The 22,227-nt window shown below is 44.6% G+C and overlaps 2 protein-coding genes across 6 annotated transcripts in view; one reads left to right on the top strand and one right to left on the bottom strand.

Annotated features, from left to right (window-relative positions):
* The first annotated feature begins 825 nt into the window (after window positions 1-825).
* Window positions 826-22,227, top strand: part of NFE2L2 (NFE2 like bZIP transcription factor 2) — a 33,556-nt gene continuing 12,154 nt past the window's right edge. Inside the window, exon 1 of one of the 4 annotated variants that reach the window (XM_054722864.1) lies at window positions 826-1,099. In XM_054722864.1, coding sequence (XP_054578839.1) covers window positions 1,058-1,099 — 42 coding nt within the window. In that variant the 5' untranslated portion in view covers window positions 826-1,057. Of the gene's footprint in view, window positions 1,100-1,414; window positions 1,743-3,259; window positions 3,322-10,075; window positions 10,172-22,227 lie in introns of those variants that run through there. The other 3 variants (XM_008138524.3, XM_008138525.3, XM_054722863.1) reach the window with 3 other exon arrangements.
* HNRNPA3 (heterogeneous nuclear ribonucleoprotein A3) overlaps window positions 8,338-22,227 on the bottom strand; it is a 40,722-nt gene continuing 26,832 nt past the window's right edge. The window contains exons 11-13 of one of the 2 annotated variants that reach the window (XR_008557406.1): window positions 10,168-10,274; window positions 9,539-9,628; window positions 8,338-9,194 (exon numbers count right to left, since the gene is read on the bottom strand). The gene's annotated coding sequence lies outside the window, so the exon portion shown is untranslated. The remainder of the gene's footprint in view (window positions 9,195-9,538; window positions 9,629-10,167; window positions 10,275-22,227) is intronic. The other variant, XR_003616367.2, reaches the window with a different exon arrangement.

Below are 22,227 nucleotides of genomic sequence, written 5' to 3'. Positions count from 1 at the left end.
GTGTGTGTGTGTGTGTCTGTGTGTGTGAAAGAGGGAGAGAGGTTTTTTTTTAATGAAATAGTAGAACCAGCCGAAACCGGTTTGGCTCAATGGATAGAGCGTCGGTCCGCGGACTGAAGGGTCCCAGGTTCGATTCCGGTCAAGGGCATGTACATTGGATGCGGGCACATCCCCAGTGGGGGGTGTGCAGGAGGCAGCTGGTCGATGAATCTTTCTCATCGATGTTTCTAGCTCTCTATCCCTCTCCCTTCCTCTCTGTAAAAAATCAATAAAATATATTTAAAAAAAAAATAGTAGAACCACCACCGCTGGCACTTTTTCACCTGGTTTGGCATAATATCAAGAAGCTAGAAACTGAAAACCAGGCTTATTAAAGTTATATTATTAATACAGAAGAGAAAAAAACCAGTTTATTTTTTAAATCTTTAAGCTGTCACAACATTCCTGTTTTCAAGAACTTTTAAGTTTTGTGGGCAATGATTCATTTTTAAGTCATTGTTTTTCATGTAAAATGTAATGTATATTCATCATAGATTGAAAACATACTTAAAGTGACAGAAAAAATAAAAACCATTCATGAGCCTACCACTATTAATATTTGGTGAACAACTTTCAACTTTTTTCCTAGGCACATGTTTTTACAGAACGGATCCCTTCTATACGACACAAACTATTTTATAACATTTTAAAGTTTCCACTTTTAAAATTATATCCTGAGTACGCGGAAAGAAACTTATAAAGGCCGTGGCATGTCGAAGTATACTGCAGTGTTGAAGGACGCCATCTGTGGTGCGGTGTGCGAGCTTTGGTGGGAAAAGGAAGGTCTCGGTGGGCAGTCCTGACTCCTCTCCGACCAGAAGAGACGCCTTTGCCCTTGGCGTCCAGAGCCTGGCCAGCCTGTGAGCGCGTGGGAGTCAGTGGAGGGCGTTCAGGGTGACGGGGAGCACGAGATGCCCGCGCGGGCCGCACTTCCCCTGGGCAAGTCCCACCGGCCCCAGCCCCGGAGCGGACCGAGGGCAGGAGGGCAGTTCGCGGTGCGCACAGCCGGGCCCAGGGCATGAGCCCCCGCCCCCGGCTGGCGCCGCTCTCGGGCGGCGAGGTGAGATAAAGCGGGGCAGGGTTCTGCAGCTCCAAATCGGGGCGGCGCAGCTGCGATCCCGGCGCCTCAGCCGCGGCCCCCGCCACGTTTGTTCCAACTGTTTAAACTGTTTCGAAGCGTCTGACCCCGAGAGCACCTTCGGCAAACAAGTCCTAATCTCTCGGGCGGAGAGTGTGAGCTTTGTTTGCGGGAAGGGCACAGGGGGCGCAGGGACCTGGTAGCTCCGGCAGCCCTCCTCCCGGCACCGCAGCCGCCCACCCGGCCCCCGGCCCCAGCCCCCGGCCCCCGGCCCCTGGCCCTTTGCTGCCCCCGGACCGCGAGCTTCTTGCGTCAGCCGGGGCGGGGGTGGGGGGTTTTCGGAAGCTCTACGCGTGCGGCCAGCCGGGGAAGGAAAGGCCCGGGCTCTTGCCCCGCCCTCGGGGGGCGGGAGGCGTGGCGGGGCTGGAGCCCGGCCGGCGATCGGGGCCTGGTCGCGAAGAAGCGAGTGCCTGGGAGCCCGCAGGAGCCGCCGCCGTCAGTGCCGCCTGGTCCGCGCCGCGCCTGGGCAGCCCGCACCGGACCGCCGTCGGGGAGCCTCAAGCACGGTCCCCAGCTCAGCATGATGGACTTGCAGCTGCCGCCGCCGGGACTGCCGTCCCAGCAGGTGCTGCCCCGGCCCGCGGCCCCGCTGTGGCACCGGGATGGGGGCGGGGGCGCGAGGGAGCCGCGGTCCCGGAGGAACAGCCGCCTCCGGCTTCTCCTCCCGTCTGTGGCCGGAGCCGCGACTGCCGCGGCCGCGCGCGGGAGCCGCTGCCTCCGGGCCGCGGGGGGGGGGGGGCGGGGGAGCGGGCACCCGAGGGGCCGCGAGGGGGGCTGGGGACGCGCCCGGGTGACCCACCGACCAGCTGCCCGCCGCCCCAAAGGGCGACTGGGTGAGGGTTTGGGGCTGTGGTCGCCTGTGTGGAGCGAGTGGGGCGTCTCTGGCTGCGGAGCCCCAGCCGGCCCCCCAAGTTTGAGCGGGCCCAGAGGCTGCAGGGCAGGGGCGGCGGACGCTGGCGGTCTGAGCCGGCGCGGCCCGGCCCGGCCCGGCCCGGCCCGGCACTTCCGGGGCTGTGCGGCTCCCCCGCCTGGGAGCCGGCAAAAATGTGCCTAGTCACGGGGCCGCTCTTGGGGGAGCTGAGGTCCCCTCCGGCCGGACTCGAGCCGCGTCTCTGCCACCGCTGCGCCCGGCTCCGCGACCGCACCAGCTGCAGCGGGGTCCGCTACAGATACAGGATGCGTGTGCCCGGGGTTCCCAGAGAAAGGCCAACATTCAGTGCATCAGAGTTTGGGATGCAGAAAGGTTTATTGCTCGGGAAGGCCTAGCTTGAGAACTGGGCGAACTAATTCTCAAATCCACGCCGGCATCGTTTACTGTCCAGAGAAGGGAGGAGGGGCGAGGCCAAGGGGGGGGGGGGTGCGTAGACAGGTGGGCGTCCCAAGGTGCCCTAGTTAGAGCATCTTTCCAGATCCCCGTGTTCCCGGTGGACCCCTGCTAGTTTATCGGAATCTGGTTCTGGGGGTCCTTGTCTGTATTCCCCCACCTCGTCTACTGATAAAGGGGCTCCTCAAGCAGAATCCTCTCGTTAACTATCAAAACTGTGCAGCGGGAGCTATTAGCCTGAAGGCCATTAGAGAGAGTGGAAGCATTTCACTCCGTTACAGGCCGCCCAGAGAGCTCCTTTGTCCATCCGTGAGGTCCTTCTCTTTGGCAGCTTGGCCAGAAAACCCAGCCCCCCAGGTGCGGGGCCGAGGAGGGCCCCCAAATGCCCCGTGCGTTACTGCGCCCCGACGTGCGGCTACCAAACCGGGCCTCGCACGGTGGGAAAGTTCCCACGGGAAGACCCCTCTGGTCTGGTCCCAACGCGGGGAGGAAAAGGCGGGGCAGGGACTCTGCGGTTGGAGGCAGCCGCGCCCCTCGCTCCTCCATCCTCCCACGGTGCCTCCTGGTGACGCACCCCGCGTGCGTGGCCTTGGCCTTCGTGACAGCGGCCGGTTGGCTGTCAGGGCGGCCCTCGGTTGGCCCTTTCCTGCTTTATAGCGTGCAAACCTTGCCTCGCCGGAGCCAAGGGACAAGTTGGAGCTGTTGATCTGTTGCGCAACTGTTATTTTTTCCCCAGGGCGGCTTTGTCTTTGGATTTAGAGGTTCAGAATTGCAATTCCAAAATGTGTAAGGCAGGATACTCTGTGTTGTGCTGTCAAGGGTAAGAGTTGCGAGTGTAGATTAGATTTTCTGTTGCTTTTAGGCTTTCGGATCTTATGTGGTTTACCTTAAATGTTTGAGAATTTGCCTCAGTTTCTTAGCATGCTGCTGCTTTTATAAGAAACGAGGATGGGGCACCTGTGTTTCATAGTGCTTTGCTGTGAAGTTCTGTAAATTGTTAAAAACGTGAAAATAAGTTTCTGTTCATACTTTGTAGGGACTTTTAAAGGAGATGTTTATATTTCCTTTTTTGTAATTTTTTTTTGGTAATTTGGTTCAAGGAAATGTGTAACTTATTAAGTACAGTAAATACCTGATGTTTTAGTAAAATTTAGACTGATCTGAAGATCTAGAGTGAGGTTTTAACTTACTGACAATGTATTGTGCTTTTGTGTGTTTTTTCCCTTTAAAATTGTTTGTGTTGAACTTTCCCCCAGTAATGATTGTGATTGTATTCCTCTGGTTCTCACTGGTATGAAGAAGTATGCTTTCAGATTTAACTGCTATTCAAGAGTAATCTGTATGGCCATGTATACAGTAATCTATATGACAAAAGGATATATGATGCTAATGGACTTTCCGTTTTCCTAAATTCAGGAGTTGAGGCCTAGAACTCTCAATTTTTACATTTTTTCTCTTTTCTGAGTAATTTAACATTCTATATACAGAAGTGCATAAAGGTTATATACTTTCTCATTTAAATGTGAATTTTCTAGTTATGTTTGATAACTCCTTTCCACCTTTGTAATCAGACACAATTAGCATACTTGAAGACGATGAAAAAAGAAAATGGAGTAAAATTTAGAATGAATTTCGTATCTATAACTGATTCATATTAAATCATTGTAGTTGGGAAAGATTTGAACAGAGTCAAAATGGATTCTGACCTTTTGTCCAAGAAACTCCAGGTATGGTGTGGTATTAGGGTATGTTTTTCACCCTCTGTGCAGAGGAGGTGTTGATGAATAAGTCGGTAAGGAGAATCTTAGACTCTTTATCTCCAGCAGGTGGAAGGAACCATCCCTTACTCATTCCAAGAGTGTCTTGGAGAGATAAAATGTGTGAGGGATGAAACTGATCTTGGACTAGCCTGATAAGATTATTTTAAAAGAAAAATAGGACAGGCCTGAATGAATGTTAACCAGAGAACAACTTGCCTTTTTCGATGTGAAAAATCTCTTGAGAGACTGTGGAAGCAGCATGTAGGCATGAGTACACAACTCACATCAGTCTTTCTGCATTAAGAATAACTGGGGCCATTTTGGAATCTCTCCTTTTTAACTTGGGTTTTTATAAACAGTGTTGGGGAAAACAAAACCCTGTCTGTATTTAGGATTACTAGGAAGAGTTAGAAGCCAAATACCATTAGTTTTCATATTTATTTTTTATTCAGGATGAATTACACTTACAAAACTGCATGAGAAAAGGAACGATCTATAAATTTATAAGTACTACCTACCCCCCCCCCCCTTGGGAATTCCTTCTCTTTGCTGAACAAATTTATTTAAAAAGTTTTGCATAAATAATATTTCCTCTTTAATTTTTCCTTCATCTGGGATGGTTCTGTGTCTTAAACTTGGATGCAGGAAGAATTTGGCAGTAAGATAATAGATGTGTTATTGGTCACTTACTTGCACGTGAGGCAGTGCGATAATGGCTTTATATGCATAATTTCACAGTAATCCCATGGGAGATTCCATTATCTCTAGTTCCCAGGGGAGAAAAGAGGCATAGGACAGGCCTCTCATCTCCTGAATGAATGTTAACCAGAGAATAGAAGAGGCCAAGAGTTCTGCTTTAAAGTGACCCAACTATTAAGCAGTACAGGTGGGATTCAAATCTAAGTAGTCGGACTCGAATAGCACTTAATCACCACTTCCAAACTGGACCAGGACTAGTTAAGTTTTGAACAGGAGGAAAAGCTCTCACTTTAAGAAAAACTGGGGGAAAGAGAGGCAGGAACTGAAGAGATTATTAATTTAATATAATAGTTTTTAAAATTTCTGGGATTTCAGCAGTGTCTTAGATTCTGACTCATATTTTTCAGGGACAGTTTCCTTTTTCTTAATGAAATCTCTTAGCTACTGGAGTCTTTGTTCACCTTTGTTTGCCTTGTTAGTTAGAACATTCTCCCGTTCTGTTGACTCTTTCTTTTGAATATGTATCTTTATTATCAAAGTAAGTTTGATAGTAAAGATACATATTTATGCCAAGCCTGTGTGGCTCAGTTTGTCGGGCATCCTCCCATGTACTATAAGGTTGATGGTTTGATTCCGGGTAAGGGCACATACCCGGGTTGCAGGTATTATTATAGTGTATGTTCTACAATACTCATTTGTCACAAAGCCTCATATATGAAAGTATTTTTGTGTGTGAGTGTGTATAAGTTTATTTGACCCAAACTCTGGTAGTAGTAAAGACAAATCCAGGACATAGGATCGATTTAGAGCACCAAATCTGTCTTTCAAAGGCCCTGTTGATAATTGACTTGTGACTCATTATAATCCATCAGCAGCCTATAATCTGAAGGAATATACACTGAGTGGCCAGATTATTATGATCTCTGAACGCATAATTATCTGGCCACTCTGTGTGTGTGTGTGTGTGTGTGTGTGTGTGTGTGTGTGTGTGTGTATTTTAGAGGCCTGGTGCATGAATTCATGCATGAGTGGGGTCCGGCCAGCCTGGCCAGGGGGAGGGAACATGGGCAGTTGGCCGGCCTGCCGGCTGGTCGAACTCCTGGTCGAGGGGACAATTTGCATATTAGCCTTTTATTATAGAGGATATACACTGAGTGGCCAGATCATTATACGTTCAGAGATCATAAAAATCTGGCCACTCAGTGTATATCCTGGCCAGTGTGGCTCAATGGGGGTTGAGCGTCGACCCATGAACCAAGGGGTCACAGTTTGATTCCTGGTCAGGCCACATGCCAGGGTTGCAGGATCAGTCCCCAGTAGGGGATGTGCAATTATTCTTTCTCATCATTGATATTTGTATCTCTCACTCCCTCTCCCTTCCTCTCTGAAATCAATAAAAACATATTTATATATATTTATATATATATATATATATGTATGTATATGGCAATTTTAAGTAGTCATTCCTCTCTCACTAGCTTAGAAATAGAGACTTTGGGGTCTGTGGTATCAGGGGCATACTGAGGGAGATCCTATCTCTCTCTCTCTCTCTCTTTCAAATTAGACAAGAAAAATATCAGAACATTTTGGCTTTCAAGCCTCCTGAATCTAAGAGTTTTTACATGTTGTAGCATGTCCAATCCTTTTTATTGCTAAATACTATTCCATTGTATCGATGCACAAAATTTTATTTATCCTCTCAATAGTTGATGAATATTTGGGTTTTCACTTTATATATTTCTTTTTATTTCCTATAGCAATGGTTTGCTGTCTATTAGAATCACCATTAGTATTTCAAAATACTGCTGCTCAGACCACATTCCTCATTAAATCAAAGTTTCTGGGTATGGGACCCAGACAACAGTATTTTTTCAAGCTACTGAAGGGATTTCAATGTGCAGTCAGATTTGAGAACCCTGCACAACCAGTGCTTGGTAGCCACTGATATTTATATAGTGACTTAGAAAATCTGGTTAGGATGTCTTACTGAAATCGTTAAAGGAAGTGTTTTTTATATTTGTTCACTGATCTTCACAGCCTTAAGAGCAACACCTAAACCTGAGAACTGTGTTTTAAGGTGCCTGGTGAATGTTTGAAATTCAGTAAATATAACTTGAGCTCTTTAATCCTTTATGGAGATTTGGATGTAATTATTTTATCAAAAGGTTTTCCCCAAGTGGGTCAGTAGAAGTTTTTCATGTTTTGTCAGGAATGTGGCCTGTGGTAACCTGCAGTCTAGATTATTTGGGAATAGCATAGAAAAGGCAGTGAGAACAGATGTTTGGGATAGGTGTTGTAGAGCCTAGAGGCCCGGATGAACTTAGCCTTACCCTAAGGAAGCTCTGTGCTCTATATTTCCTTTAATATTTTTATTGATTTTTAGAGAGAGGAATAGTGAGGGACACTGAGAGAGAAACATCGATGTGAGAGCACAACATCAATCCACTGCCTCCTGCATACCCCCTACCAGGGATCGAACATATAACCTGGGCATGTGCCCTGCCTGGGAATCGAACCAGTAACCTTTTGATGCATAGGACAGTACCCAACAAACTGAGCCACAGGGCTAGGGCTGTGCTCTGTATTTATTATATTTTCCCAATAAAACAAACAAACAAAAAAAACCCTTAAATCTACAAAGCTTCTTTTAGCAACTCAATTTTTTGATTCTCGATATCTACTTAGTAAAGTCCACTTTATATTCTGACCACAGGATGGCTACCATCGGTACTCACCTGAATGGCTTTCTGGTTTACATATTTGGAAACTGGGGCTCACTTCTGAGTTGTTTTTGAGAGAGAAAGAGAGGGAGGGAGTGGGAAGGAGGAGGGAGCAAGATATGGAGATGTTCAGCACAGCAGTCCCACTTGAGAGACTTGAGGGTGAGGTTCTGGGCTTTGGAAGCTGGCTTAGCCCCACCTTGCAGACATGTGAACACGCCCAGAAGGGAGCGGCACCCTGTGCCAGCCAGCCAGGCCTCTCTCCAGTGTTGCTAAGCAGAGGTTGTGCAGCCCAACTCCAGTCTTGTCCCAACCAACCTCCCTCCCATTGGAGGGGTACATTTAATCTCCCCTGGGAAGCTGCCTGCTTTTCTAATTCGTCATGTTAATTCATCCCCTCCTTGTGCTTTAAGATTTAAAAAAAAACAGTATTCTAGCCCTAGCCAGTTTGGCTCAGTGGATAGAGCCTCGGCCTGTGGACTGAAGGGTCCTGGGTTCGATTCTGGTCAAGGGCATGTACCTTGGTTGTGGGCACATCCCCAGTAGGGGGTGTGCAGGAGGCAGCTGATCGATGTTTCTCTCTCATTGATGTTTCTAACTCTCTATCCCTCTCCCTTCCTCTCTGTAAAAAATCAATAAAATATATTTTAAAAAAATAAAGCAGTATTCTATTCCTTCACTTGTTCTTAATTTTTGTGCTATTGATGTACATGATAATTGTTCACCTCAAAACAGAAGAATTTCAGTGTTAACAGTTAGGTTCTACGCAATACATACTTGTATTTCTCTTTTTTAAAGGTTTATTTTATTTTATTATTTTATAGAGAGAAGAAGGGAGGGAGAGAGAGAAACATCAATATGAGAGAGAAACATCTTTTGATTGCCTTCTGTATGTGTCCTGACCAGGGAATCAAACCCAACCTGGGTATGTGCCCTGACCAGGAATCGGCCCAGTCACCTTTTGGTGTACGGGAGGACGCTGCAGCCAACTGCGCCTCACTGATCAGGGCTATACTTGTATTTTAATGCATCATTTTCCCCATGAAATGCCCTTTCTTCTTCTTCTTCTTCTTCTTCTTTTTTTTTTTTTGCTGGAATGTAGCCAACATTCAGGGTAGGTTAGTACCATTTTGGCCCTCACCCTCCAAAGTCTGTGTGAGAGGCAGCATTGATAATATTGACTGGGTATGTAGGTGGCCTACTGATAAGAGTAGGGAATTTTGCTTCACTCCGGACTTGACAATCTTTTGTCTGCTCTGCTTTAGCACAAAATTATATCAGGCCTGGATGCAGAACCCAACCTATTCCCAGCCTAAGGGAATAGAGTACAAGGGAAAAGATCATCGTGCTTTGTGCCCTCTGTGACCAGAACGGGAGCAGAGGCGCGACATCGGGAGCTGCACTCCTCCTCCAGGTGCTTGAGGGCTGACCTGTGCTTCCTGCCAGTCGGCTTTACAAGGCTGTAGTCTTCTGTTGTGTGTAGAGAGTGTTGAGGAAGCAGCAATTTTTTTGACCTAGCAAAAAATAACATTTTTTTTAACCATTAAAATTCTGGTAATGAAAACCACCCAAAATTAAAACAGTCATTTCTTACTTGTAATAGGAAAATAATGCAAGAAGTTGTTTTTGTTCTTGGCAGTTTGTAATGAAACATAATTAAAATCTACATTGAGAAATCAACTCCAAAGGACAGGGCAGCTTTACTTTGTGCTGGTTGGGTCCTCCCCTCACCCCTGACCATGTGCTCCCTCCCACGGGTTCCCAAGCTGAGACCAGGCCAAGAATGAAAACCGTCCTCTGGCTCAGATTCTTTCCTCTCCCCAGAGACAGACCCATCCTCTGCCGGGAACTCCTTTACCAGGCTGCACGTTTGGCAGAGTCCTGGCAGCTGTGAGGATGGTGACTCCGGAATGGGAGAATCCAGGTTACATTTCACTTGAAATGAGTTCTGCAATTAAAAGGAGAGAGGGACTGAGAAGAAAAAGATTAGCTTACAGGATTTCTTTTAATGAACCCAGGAGGAATGCAGCTTTTTTGGATTATTCCTGAGTGCTAAAGAATAAGGGATTTCTTTACAAAAATTAACTAAGACAGTGTCCCGGCCTCAAGGGGCTCACTCCGTGTTTATCAAAGGGGTGCTGCCAGCACGTGGGCTGTATGGATTCTCTCTGGAGTGGAGGACAGTCGCACATTGCAGGACATTTTACGACAACCGTAAAGTGGACCCATCCACCCCCATACAATTCCAAACATTCCAAAGTGGTGGCAGCAACCCAATGGAATCATTGTGATGCATTCACTTCTAGAATGTTACTGCTTGTTCTCAGGAAATCTTCCTTAATCTTTGTAGAGAGGCCCCCCATCTCCTCAGATGGCAGCCTGCACACACCTTGTATTGTAAACTGAAAGGGGGTAATGAGAGAGAGAGAGATCATAGAAACTGATGACGGCCCTAGAAACCAGAGGGACCAGGTACATTTCACTTACTCAGGTAGAGTATCTAGTCCAGTTCCCTTAACAGAGAGCAATGTTATTTGATGGTAGTTGTTACCATGATTTACCATTTCTTGGGCTTGTAGCTGGGAAGAATTGGCCTGAAAAAGATAAACAGCATTTTTAATATTCAAGATGAAGTTAAAAATCTCTTTATGGGTCTTTACTGCCTTTTCTATTAGATGCTTTTTGAAGATGTCAGAGAACTGAGGTAAGAAAGTAAGGAAAGCTCTAGAATAGCTGAAGAGGTTGAGATGTAATAATTTGATGGTTTAGCACAAAAGTCTTGATTATGGGGGCAAAGTGAGGTTGCCCATTTCTTGTCTTTTTTCTGAGGGAAATAACTAGTGTTTTCTAATACAATACACTTAGTAAACATTTGTATTGATTAATTAAATAGAGGCCCGGTGCATGAAATTCGTGGGGGGGGGGGGGGGGAGGGTCCTTCAGCCCAGCCTGCACCCTATGCAATCTGGGACCCCTTGGGCCTAAACGGGCGATCAGACATCCCTCTCACAATCCAGGACTGCTGGCTCCCAACCGCTAGTCTGCCTCTGCCTGATTGCCCCTAACCGCTTCTGCTTGCCAGCCTGATCACCCCCTAACCACTCCCCTGCCAGCCTGATCGACACCTAACTGCCCTCCCCTGCCAGTCTGGTCGTCCCTAACTGTACTCCCCTGCAGGCCTGGTCGCCCCCAACTGCCCTCTCCTGCTGGCCCGGTCACCCCTAACTGCCCTCCCCTGCAGGCCTGGTACTCCCAAACTGCCCTCCCCTGATGGCCTGGTCTCCCCCAACTGCCCTCCTCTGCTGGCCCGGTCACCCCTAACTGCCCTCCCTGCTGGCCTGATCGCCCCCAACTGCCCTCCCCTGCAGGCCTGGGTCTCCCCAACTGTCCTCTACTGCAGGCCTGGTCCCCCCCCCCCAACTGCCCTCCCCTGAAGGCCTGCCCCCCCCAACTGCCCTCCCCTGCAGGCCTCATCCCCCCCAACTGCCCTCCCCTGCCAGCCCAATTGCCCCTAACTGCCCTCCCTGCTTGCCTGATCACCCACAACTGCCCTTCCCCTGCAGGCCTGGTCCCCCCCAAATGCCCTCCCTTGCTGGCTTGGTCTCCCCCAACTGCCCTCCCCTGCCGGCCTGGTCCCACCCAACTGCCCTCCTCTGCTGGTCTGGTCAACCCTAACTGCCCACAACTGCCCTCCCCTGCAGACCATCTTGTGGCAGCCATCTTGTGTTCACATGGGGGCAACCATCTTTGACCACATGGGGGCGGCCATCTTGTGTCTTGGAGTGATGTTCAATTTGCATATTACTCTTTTATTAGATAGGATTGTTATATTAATCCAAATTACAAAATTCTTTAATGGGTATTTGAAGATACTATCATGTTCTCTCAAAAAATCAATTTCATTGTTAACTTGGAGTGTGCATTTATAGTTCTTAAGATATAATACTTTGTTTTTAGTAGAGTACCCAAAGAATAATTTGAAGTATTGATACTGTAAATGAAGTTAAATAATTTTCTATGACTAATAGTTGGGTCATAAATTATATTAAACATGATACATTTGTTACTTTGATAATTAGAACTCTTTAATTCCAGATATCCTAAGTGTACAATGAAAAGACTGAATTCTGGGTGTAAATGTACACTTATTCATTCTGCAAATATTTATTAGGTATTTACACACCCTGGGGAACTTTCAAGGCGTGAAGTTATTTTACTCTTCCAAGATAATGCAGCAAATATGTTGTCCTCTTTGAAGGACATTTGCTTTTCAAATTGACCCTTCTCATTGATCGATCCCTTTGCTCTGTACCCACCTGGGTTATAGGGCATGCTTCATATCATAATGACTATAAATTACTTTACATCTTTATCCTTCTGCTTAAGTTATGACTTCTTTTAGGATAGAGACTGTCATTTATTCATTTTTGTAACTGATGTCTGGCACTATGCCTAGAACTTAATTGATAGTAATTGTTCAATAATCATGAGCATGAGTCTATTACTGCGCTCTAGGAACTTTGTGTTCATATAAGCTCCTCTGTGATATATGACAGCTTCATGACTGTACAGAGGAGAGGTAGCATTTTAACTGGACTCCTTTATAAGCTCTGGGTTTCACTTGGCTCAAGCTGCAGGCACCAGCTGGATGGGCTGTGGCTGCATATTGGGTCACTAGGGCTGGAAAGGTTATTTTGGGGTCTGTAGAGGGCCTTCAAGTGCCTGTGTATGGCATTGCAAGTATACAAGGCAGCTGGAAATCATGGGAGGTTTTGGAAAGGGCAGGACACATGAAGTGGTTGTGGACAGGGAGTTATGATGATCTGTGAATTGAGGTTGGAGGCAGAGAGATGGTGAGGGGGCTTTTCTGTATGTGAGTGCAGTTGAGTCGACTTGGCATCAGCACACATATTGGGATCTCTAATTCTAATTCTAAACTGTACCTTTGTTAACTGTTTAAAACCATTTTTTTTTAAGTTTGGAGGGGAGTCGATTCTCCTAATTTTGGCCCCAGGACACAACCATTTGTGCTAAATTTGCATGCCTTGTTAGTGCTGTGTTTTAACAGAACCCCATCTGCCAATGTACTAATTCCACTGATGCAGAAGAGGAGGAGAAGCCAGAAAATGCCATTTTGCTGTGAGAATGGATTGTTTTCTTCAAGGAGGCACAGGGGAGTTTCTCTGTTTCTGTCCTTTTCTGATACTGATTTACTCTTACTGTTTTCAGTCACCTCTGAGAGTCTCATCCTTGGCTGCCAGTCCCAATGATTGGCAGTATTCACCCAAGGAAAGAAAAAACAGTATCCTCACTTTTCCCTCCCAGGGGCTTTGCTTGTAAGTCCCGAGCTAGCAGAGGTGGGCATCTGACAGTGTTGGTGATGGCAGTTGCTGCCTCTCAGGCCCTGCACTAGGCTGGGCAAGGTGCTGAGTGCGTGAACAAGCCGGTTTTGTCATGTGCATTCCTTGTTCTGCCCTGTGAGGTAAGGAGCATTGTCCCTGTCTTATAGGCAAAAAAGTCAGGCCGTGAGAGGTTGATAGATTTTACAGTGGGTTGTGCCTTTTAAATCTTCTTTAAGCTGTGGCTGATGTCTACATCACAACATTCCCAAATGAAGAAAAGAACTGGGCACAAGATGGAGCACACGGTACATGTTCAGCAAGTGGTGGCTGTGATTATTGTTCCATTTCCTTTTTGTCAGGGATATTCGAATATGTGGAGGTCATCTTAGATTACCTCCTTGAATGCTAGCCATGTAACAGCGTAAATATCCCTGCCTCTTCTTGCTCCTTGCTATAAACTTCTCACTCTCCTGTGGTCTTCCATATGCATGTCCCTGGTCACGTGTGAAGGAAGGCCTGGTTGTTGTGGCAACTGAAAGGTCCTCAAACAGAAAACCGATCCTTAGCGAGGCCTTAACGTGTGCCCTAGGACAGCAGAGGGCCACACACTGCCCAGCTTTCCCGTGGGACCCTCGGCTTGTCTGCTGGATCCCCTGTACTTAGGTGGATTGATAAGCCATCTCACTGAACTCCTTCCCAGATACTCCTTCACATGTGGCAGAATTCCTTATCCGGGGGCTCTGGGCCTGGAAACGGAATAGTGTCCACGGGCAAGCTGTACGAACAGAGCGAGTTTGGAGAGTAGAAGTGCGTTAGTGGAAGGCTAAATCCCAACATGGACCGAGCTGACCCTTGTGACCTTGCCTTCTTCCAAAGCCCACGCCCTCTCTTAGTCTTGTTTCTTTAGTAATAACTACCTAAAAGTAACCGACCTTTAAAAAAAAGGAAAAGATCCCTGTAAGACCCTCGGGGAGATGACATGGCTGAAAACGTTTTACACTCACCACCCTCTTGTTGCCATGCAGATAGATGTCTGATACATAAGCAAGTTAGGACCTCACCTTCTATTTTTTGTATGTGGTTAGACTCAGAAGCCTGAAAATTAGATGCTTCTCGTGTTCATTTGACATCTGCAATAGGAGTTGAATTTATTAATAGTATTAATACCGCACCCCTGAGTTGTCCTGTACTTCTTTGGGGTATTTGCATAATGTTTTTTCATATGAAAAACAAAACAAAACTGTGAGACTGTGTATTCTGTCTGGGTTTTCCCTTACAGGAACAGCACAGTGAGGTTAGGTGGTTAGGCCAAATCTAGCCCTAACTGGCACCCCATGGGTCTTCCTAAGCTAGTATTCTTTACTCCCTTAAAGAGGCCGAGGTTATTCGGAAGCAAGAGCCTGTGCTAGTTGAGTGCTTCTGTAATATAAACCTGGGTTGGATCTCATTGTCACCATTTATTAGATGGAGGTCTTCAGGCAACATTACCTCTCCATGCTCCGGTTCCCTTACTCCAAAAGGGTGACAATAATACTACTACCCACCTCACAGGTTGTTATGAGCAAAACAGATAATGAATAAAAGTGCCTGGAATAGTGTTGAGCACACAGAAAGTACACAGTAAGTGGTAGCCATTATTATTACTTGGATTGTGCCATACCTGTCTTGAATCTGGACTTAAAATATTGGCACTGTGATTCCTGAACTTATTTGAAGTGAATGTAATATGATATATTCACTAATTATAAGTTCCTTTTTAAGAACTCTAAATAGCTGCCAGGCAATTGGCAACAAGTGGGTACTGTGCATTTTCAAATGCATACATCTGAAAGCAGTTGAAATATCATTTCCAGACTCAGGATTATTCATATCTTTAGTTGAGACAGATAACACTTTCCCATCACCTAATGCCACTTAATTTCTACTCAGTCATTAGATGACCTTTGCAATAAAGAATCATGGTGATTGGGTGGCATCTGGACCATAACTTTGCTGAAGAATGTTAAGATGACTCATTTAGTCATTTGGAGCCCTCTTAGTAATTCAGATTCACAGGAGTACTTTCAGGTCATTGAGGTAGCTTTTTACAAAAAATTGCTAAAATAGTATAAATACTACCTAGTGTAGTTTGGAAGGGTTAATGTTCCCACTGTATCCTCAGGAAGTAGATTATAAAACAAAAGAGTTGGGCCGAAACCGGTTTGGCTCAGTGGATAGAGCATCGGCCTGCGGACTGGAAGGTCCCAGGTTTGATTCCGGTCAAGGGCATGTACCTTGGTTGCAGGCACATCCCCAGTAGGGGGTGTGCAAGAGGCAGCTGATCGATGTTTCTCTCTCATCGATGTTTCTAACTCTCTATCCCTCTCTCTTCCTCTCTGTAAAAAATCAATAAAATATATATATATTTTTTTTTAAAAGAAGAAACCCAGAAGTCCATTTAAAAAATAAATAAATAAAAAATAAATAAATAAAACAAAAGAGTTGGGTTCAACAGAATTCCCCCCCCTAAGGAGTGTGGAGGGCTCACTCCAAAGGCTCCTGCAGAGTTGCACTGTCCAAAGACATTGTCACTAGCAACCTTTTTTTTTTTTAAATCCTCACCCAAGGATATGTTTATTGACTTTAGAGAGAAAGGAAGGAAGAGAGGGAGAGGGAGGGAGAGAAAGAGAGAGATGGAGAGAGAGAGAAACATCATTGTGAGAGAGATTAATGTGAAGGCTTCAACTGAGGATCCAGCCTGCAACCAAGGTTTATGCCCTGACCGGGAATCAAACCTGAAACGTTTTGGTCCCCGGGAGGATGCCCCCCCCCCTTCCCTCCCACTCCCTCTCCATTCCTCTCTCTCTAAAAATCAATTTTAAAAATCATTAAAAAAATTAATGAAACGGCATGACCTAATCTCAGACGGGACTGGGACCTGATGTTCTCTGTACCCTATTGCTGTGTGTCCTGGGTTTACTTGGCATTGGAACATGGTGGGCATCAGAGCTGCAAAGGACTTAAGCTTCCACCTAATCCAGACTAAAGAAAAGAAATTATTATAGTTGGTAAGTAAAAAGAACTTTGTGTGCTGTGCCTACCAGTGAACAGTGTGATCCAGTTATGTGTTCCACATGTACTTTTGTTGGGCAGAATAATGATACTTTCATGGGGAATATTAATAAGGCAAAAATAATTCCCACACTTTGAGAATTTATTTTAGAACACTCCATACAACTGGCTTTCAGATTTTAACTGAAGTCCTTCTCTCTTAAGCCAGAGATTTTAAAGCAGACTAACTCCCAGCTGTTGTCCTTGAGAAGACTAAGGGCTTGACTTCATGTGTTTATTATTCAGTTAGACTGTCTGAGAACATTTGGTGAAAGTGTTAAGCCTGTTTTATGCTATTGTTTTCCTAGGAGTGTAGCAAAACTGATTTAAAGGAAATAGTCACCAACAACTACAGTGAACACTCTTAGAGCAAACCAGAATCTGACTTACATTTTGAGGAGTAGAGGAGCAAAGGGAGGCGTTATGACATACTAAGTGGTGATTTGATTTATGGGCTTGTCCATCAGATTTAGAGGGCTGCTGCTACTGCAAATGCCACATCATGATGCAAGCGCTTTGTGCTCTTAAAGCACTACAGATGTAAGGGTTGGTGTCTCCAAGGGCTTCCTCTCTCCGGGGAGATGTAGAACTGTTCCTTGGGTTGCACTGGTCTTAGTGAGCCTTTGGATGAGTCCATCTGGAATGTGCATTTAGCGGTACATGACCTTGACCCCATGATTTGGGAGTTCTTCGGGCTCCACATTAATTTTGAGCCACTTTTGCCCTTGGTAACAGAGAGATCTATCTGAAGGGGCTTAGCGCTGCAAGGCTCTTAGCCAGATTGTATTGAGCTTTGGGGGTGTGGGAAGGAAGGTTTTCTACAGAAAAGAGAGGGTCAAACATTGGTTGGTTTCTCCTAATAACAGAGTTTCATAGGCCAGTAATTTGGCTGCAGGATCAAATCCTATATAACAGTTTTGCAAAAGTCTGTTTTCAGAGTAATTCCTAATAGTTCATGAATCTTTAATTAATAAAATTGCAATAGGAAAGTCTAGTTTAAAATCTAATTTGTATTGGGTTGACCAGATGACCCCTCCTGGGTTCTGCTCAGTCAGATGAGACCCAGGGCTGGTTCCCATTTAGCATCTTTGGGCCTCAGGATCCTCATTCATAAACCTGGGCTTAGGACTATGATCTCCAAGATCACTGTCAGCTCTCCTTAGTCAGTTATGCATTCTAAATGTAATTTAATGGCCAACAAACATCTGTTCCTGAGAAACACATCCCTAGAAAGAATGGCTCTTTAATGAGTTGGTAAATGGGTCATCCTGGCTGGACTTGCTTTTTCTTTGAAGTTTACCTTATCTGTTAGAAGGGCTGAGGTTGCTGATTTTGCCTGTTATGACTGAGTGTTTCACCTATTGAGACTTTGCCCATCTTCTCTCTTATCTGTGTGCACCATGGCCTCTACGTTTCTTGTCCTTGCCACTGTTCTACCAGCTCCAAAGTCACCAACCTAGCTTAGCTTGGTTGGAACAAGGCTGGGCATGGACTGGTAGTTAAAGAATGCTGTCCTCTGGCCAATTGACATTTCTGTATGTGAGGATTATTCTCTTCTTTAGCCTTAATTTTATTGTTAAAAGATAGTGGGAAGGGCTAATTTTGAAATGATTCTGGAATTAACTTAGGTGATCTTTATAAACAGTTAATATGTATTTATTGAGTGGGTACCATGTGCTAACATGATGCAAGGTGTAAAAGACACATAAGTTGGGGAATGGGCACTTTCACGCATGGCTGGTGGGAGTGTAAAAGGTACAACCTCTGTGTAGAGCTATTTGGCAGTATCCATCATAGTTTAAAATGCATATACTCTTTGACATAATGATTCCACTCCTACATATTTATCCTACAGGTATCCTCACACATTATGAAATGATTTATGGACAGGATACTCATTATAGTATTATTTGTAATAGCAAAAGATTAGGAATAACTTAAAAGCCCAACAAGGGACTGATTACATAATTACATTGTTTAAAAATATTGTTATAATACATCTGAATAATGAATATCTATTTACAGAAGACATAGCCAGGAGTTTACAGCTTTGTCAGATCATTGTAAGAAAGCCCAGATAAGACATGTAAAGTATAAAATACTGGCTTTGTGGAAGGATTAATATATGCTAAGCTCTCCTTATTCAGTTACATTGACCTGATTTACCCATAAGTCTTCAGGGCAGGCAGGTCTGGGTGTCAAGAGGGCTGCCTTCCAAATCTTAGTGTCGTGCTTGGGGAGAGGATACTGGGGCTATACCAGTTTCCAGACCTTGTCCTGTTGTGTGAATACCGAGAGCAGCACCACAGCATGAGAAGAGCCTGCCAGGCTCAGAAACAGTTCTGGATTGAGTCCTGGCTCTGCTAGTTGCTAGACATGTGATTCCGGGCAAGGTTGCTCAATGCCCGAAGTCTAAATGTGTTCATCCATAAATAAAAATAAAGCACCTTCCCTCATGGTACTTCAGTGAGGCTCAAATGAGATAGGGACGGCCCGAGAACACGCCTGTAATAGAGGTTGTTAGGTACCCGGAGGCTGGCAAGCTGGAGCAAGAGATGCTAATTCAAAAACATATTTTTCCCTCTGCCAAATAACGTAGCATGAGTTAGAAAAGTAGACCAAAGGTGATTTTGAAATCCTTGACCTCAGACCTTGGCGCAAGTCATTGCACCCTTCTAGACCTGTTTCCCTATTTGAAAAACGAAAGGGGCTGTCTGTGTGAGTCCGCTGGTCCCTTCTGGTTGTAGCATTCCGTGACAGTGTGGCATTAGCAGTAATTCCCATCCTGGCTGAGATGAGTCATACTGACCGAAAAGTCCAAATGCCAGGAGGAAGTCTCTGCATATGAGAATTTTCCTTGCACTGGAAAGCTGAGCCTCTGTGAGGAAAATATTGCCTCCAAGAATGCATATAGTGGGGATGTATTCATTGTTTTGTGTCCTCTCCACCTCTGTCACCTCCTTTGCTATTAGAGGTTGGCTTGCAGGAGACCTTTGGAAAACCAGGCTTAACCCTTGGTTTATTAGGTAGGATGCTCATACAGTTGTGACTGCTGTCCTTTGTCAGTTGCCACTCCCATGTGAGGTCTTTCTGTGCAGTTTAGTGATGCCTTATCTCTTACAGTTTCTCATCACATCTCAAAACTAAGATCCGAGACCATTTTTCATCTCTGTGTCCTCGGCACCTCGCACAGTCCCTGGCACCTGAGAGGTGATTTCTACATATGTATTAGGTGGGCATATGGATTAATGATCCATTTAGAGTTGTATGTATACTAATCATGTTGATCTTGATCACCACCTTTATTGTAACTACCACCATTCTAGTAAAATGAAGTTTTAGCCATTAGTAGCTTATTATTTCAAGAAATAATTTATACTTTTAAAAGTTCACACTAAGAAAATTAAACCCCTTGGAACATATTTTAACAGGACCTGCAGGTTTTTTTAAAGGAAGCTAAGTATTTTAAATAGGCTCTCTCTCTATTACAATATATAATATACACATTTCAAAATCATCATTAACACCAGTGTGTAGCACCACCACAGGCACACAAGTCTTTGGCTAACAGCAACAAACTTCATATAGTACTTGTCTCCCAAGCCTGGATGACTGTCCTGACAGTTTCTTTTTTTTTTTTTTTTTTTTTGTTAAAGATAATTGTAGCCCTAGCCAGTTTGGCTCAGTGGATAGAGCGTCGGCCTGCAAACTGAAGGGTCCCTAGTTTGATTCTGGTCAAGGGCATATCCCCAGTAGGGGGCATGCAGGAGGCAGACAATCAATGATTCTCATCATTAATGTTTCTATCTCTCCTCCCTTCCTCTCTGAAATCAATAAAAAATGTATCTTAAAAAAAAAAAAGCTACAATAAAGAATTTAAATTTTTAAGAAAAAAGCTAATTGTAGGCAGTTAAATCTGAAAAAGGAACTTCAAGATTGAAATAAATAATTGCTTTCTACAAATGCAGGACCCAAATTAGGTAAAGGATCACTGGGAGTTTAGAAGTGTTTGAGCATGCTGGAGCACTGCCCTCCCTCACGAGGGGGTGGGGGAGGGGTACCCTGTAGAGGAGGGCCCACAAAGTTGGCCAGGTAGGGCTGTTTGGGCTCAAAATGGATCTGTGAGTCACCTCATTAGTCCACACCCACTTAATGTCAGTGTACATAAGTTAAAGTAGGTTAGGGAGTTAGACCCAACGCTCCTGAAGGTTCTGGTGCTAATAATGGTGGGTGCCTGTGTGTGTGTGTGTGTTTCCCTGGAGGATCATTCTAATAGTAATGGGAGACCTACACACAAAGGCTCCTTCCTTTCTTATGTGGAGGACAACATCCAGAACTGGCTTATTCAAAAGTGGGGAAAAGACTAGAAAAATATATCCTAAAATTTGCTTATCAAACCAAGTCATTCTCTTGGCAAAGTGCAGTAACTTCAACAGATATGAGACAGAATTTCTAGTCCGTATGTCATATGTGAAAATTAACACCCTGTTAATTTTTTAAAAAATAGAGTTATTGATTTTAGAGAGCAAGGGAAAGGGAGAGCGAGATATAAACATCAATGATGAGAGAGAATCATTGATCAGCTGCCTCCTGCACGCCCCACTCTGAGGATTGAGCTACAACCCAGGCATGTGCCCTGACTGGGAATCAAACCAACTGTGACCTCCCGATTCATAGGTTAACACTCAACCACTGAGATACGCCGGTTGGACAACACCCTGTTAATTTTAAAATGCTTTTAAACAAGATTTGCTTATAATAAATTAACAGGTTTTTTGTTATTAATTCACTGTTATTTTTAACAAATTTTAGCAAATAAGCCATATGTTGGGGGAAAAAACACTAGTAATTTCACCGGCATAAATAAATATTACATATCTACAACTAAAATCTACATATTTAAACCCAAGAGTCTCCCACTCCTAAACAATGTTCTGGGAATGATTAACACGTGATTACACTGAATTGAGGGCAGGAATTGGTTCCATTGTCACGTGGTATGATTTTCTGCAGCTGTTTTAACCCCTGCCAGCTAAGTGCCAGCCAATATTACGACTTGCACTAAGCCGAGCCCCAGCCAGGTGGATTTGTTTACTCCTGGTGACTGGTGAATGCATGGATTTACTAGACCTATTCACTGTAAATTTAACATTACTGTAAAACATACAGAAAACTTTTCTGCGAAATTAAACTTTTCATACACACTTAATTTTAATTATACAAATGTGTCTACATAAGTAAAAACAGGTACACTAATTTGTCGATTTTTTAACATACACAGAGAACCTGCTTTATTATATAACGGACTTTTGGCTTTAACGGACTTCCCCTTGCCTGAATTACTCAGTCCATTATATCGAGGTTTTACTGTAGTGATAATCCGTACATAAATCCCTTGAGAGCTAGCAGCAGCATCCTGCTGAGATAGATACTAACCAACAAGAAATAACTCTATCGCAGTGATTTTCAACCAGTGTGCCGCAATAGTTTTTAAAATATTCAATACCGATTTAGTCATGGGCACCAACGTCTTTTCCCTTAGATTGTCAAATTAAAAATTATTAATAGCCAACACAACAATAGCTGTCCGGTATGAATGAATCAAAATTATACCTATTATTTTTGTCAGATTGCCAAAAAATAAATTTTTGGGTGTGCCGCAGAATTTTAGTAATTAGTGTGTGCCATGAGATGAGAGAGATTGAAAATCACTGCCCTATTAGAATCAGGTATGAAACTTCTCATGGAAACGTCAGATCCACGCACTTTTGGTCGCAGGAGGGGATCACCTACTATTTTGGAAAGTAACTTTCTGATTTATTTTGGGCCCACTACTTGTGTGTGTCTTGGGAAAATAAATAACCCAAGTTCCTATTCTAAGTCACTTTCCAGTCTTGCTTTATCTTTGCATCAGGCTTTGCAGTTTGCAGACAAATGTAATGGGTGAGTTCCAGTAAACTGGCGGTGTCGTATTTCTTAGATTGAATCATTGCTAAGAAACTTGTTTGTGAACAGGAAGCAGCCCATGAAAGTGTACAGAACAACGTCAGACGGAGGAAACTGGACCACTTTCTTGTTGAAAAACAAAAGGCCAGCAGGATGGTTCTACAACCAG

The sequence above is a fragment of the Eptesicus fuscus genome, chromosome 11 (genome assembly GCF_027574615.1).
Source record: "Eptesicus fuscus isolate TK198812 chromosome 11, DD_ASM_mEF_20220401, whole genome shotgun sequence".
Taxonomy (NCBI): Eukaryota; Metazoa; Chordata; class Mammalia; order Chiroptera; family Vespertilionidae; genus Eptesicus; species Eptesicus fuscus.
Note: the sequence above shows the minus strand (reverse complement) of the source record. Positions and strands in the feature narration are given on the sequence as shown.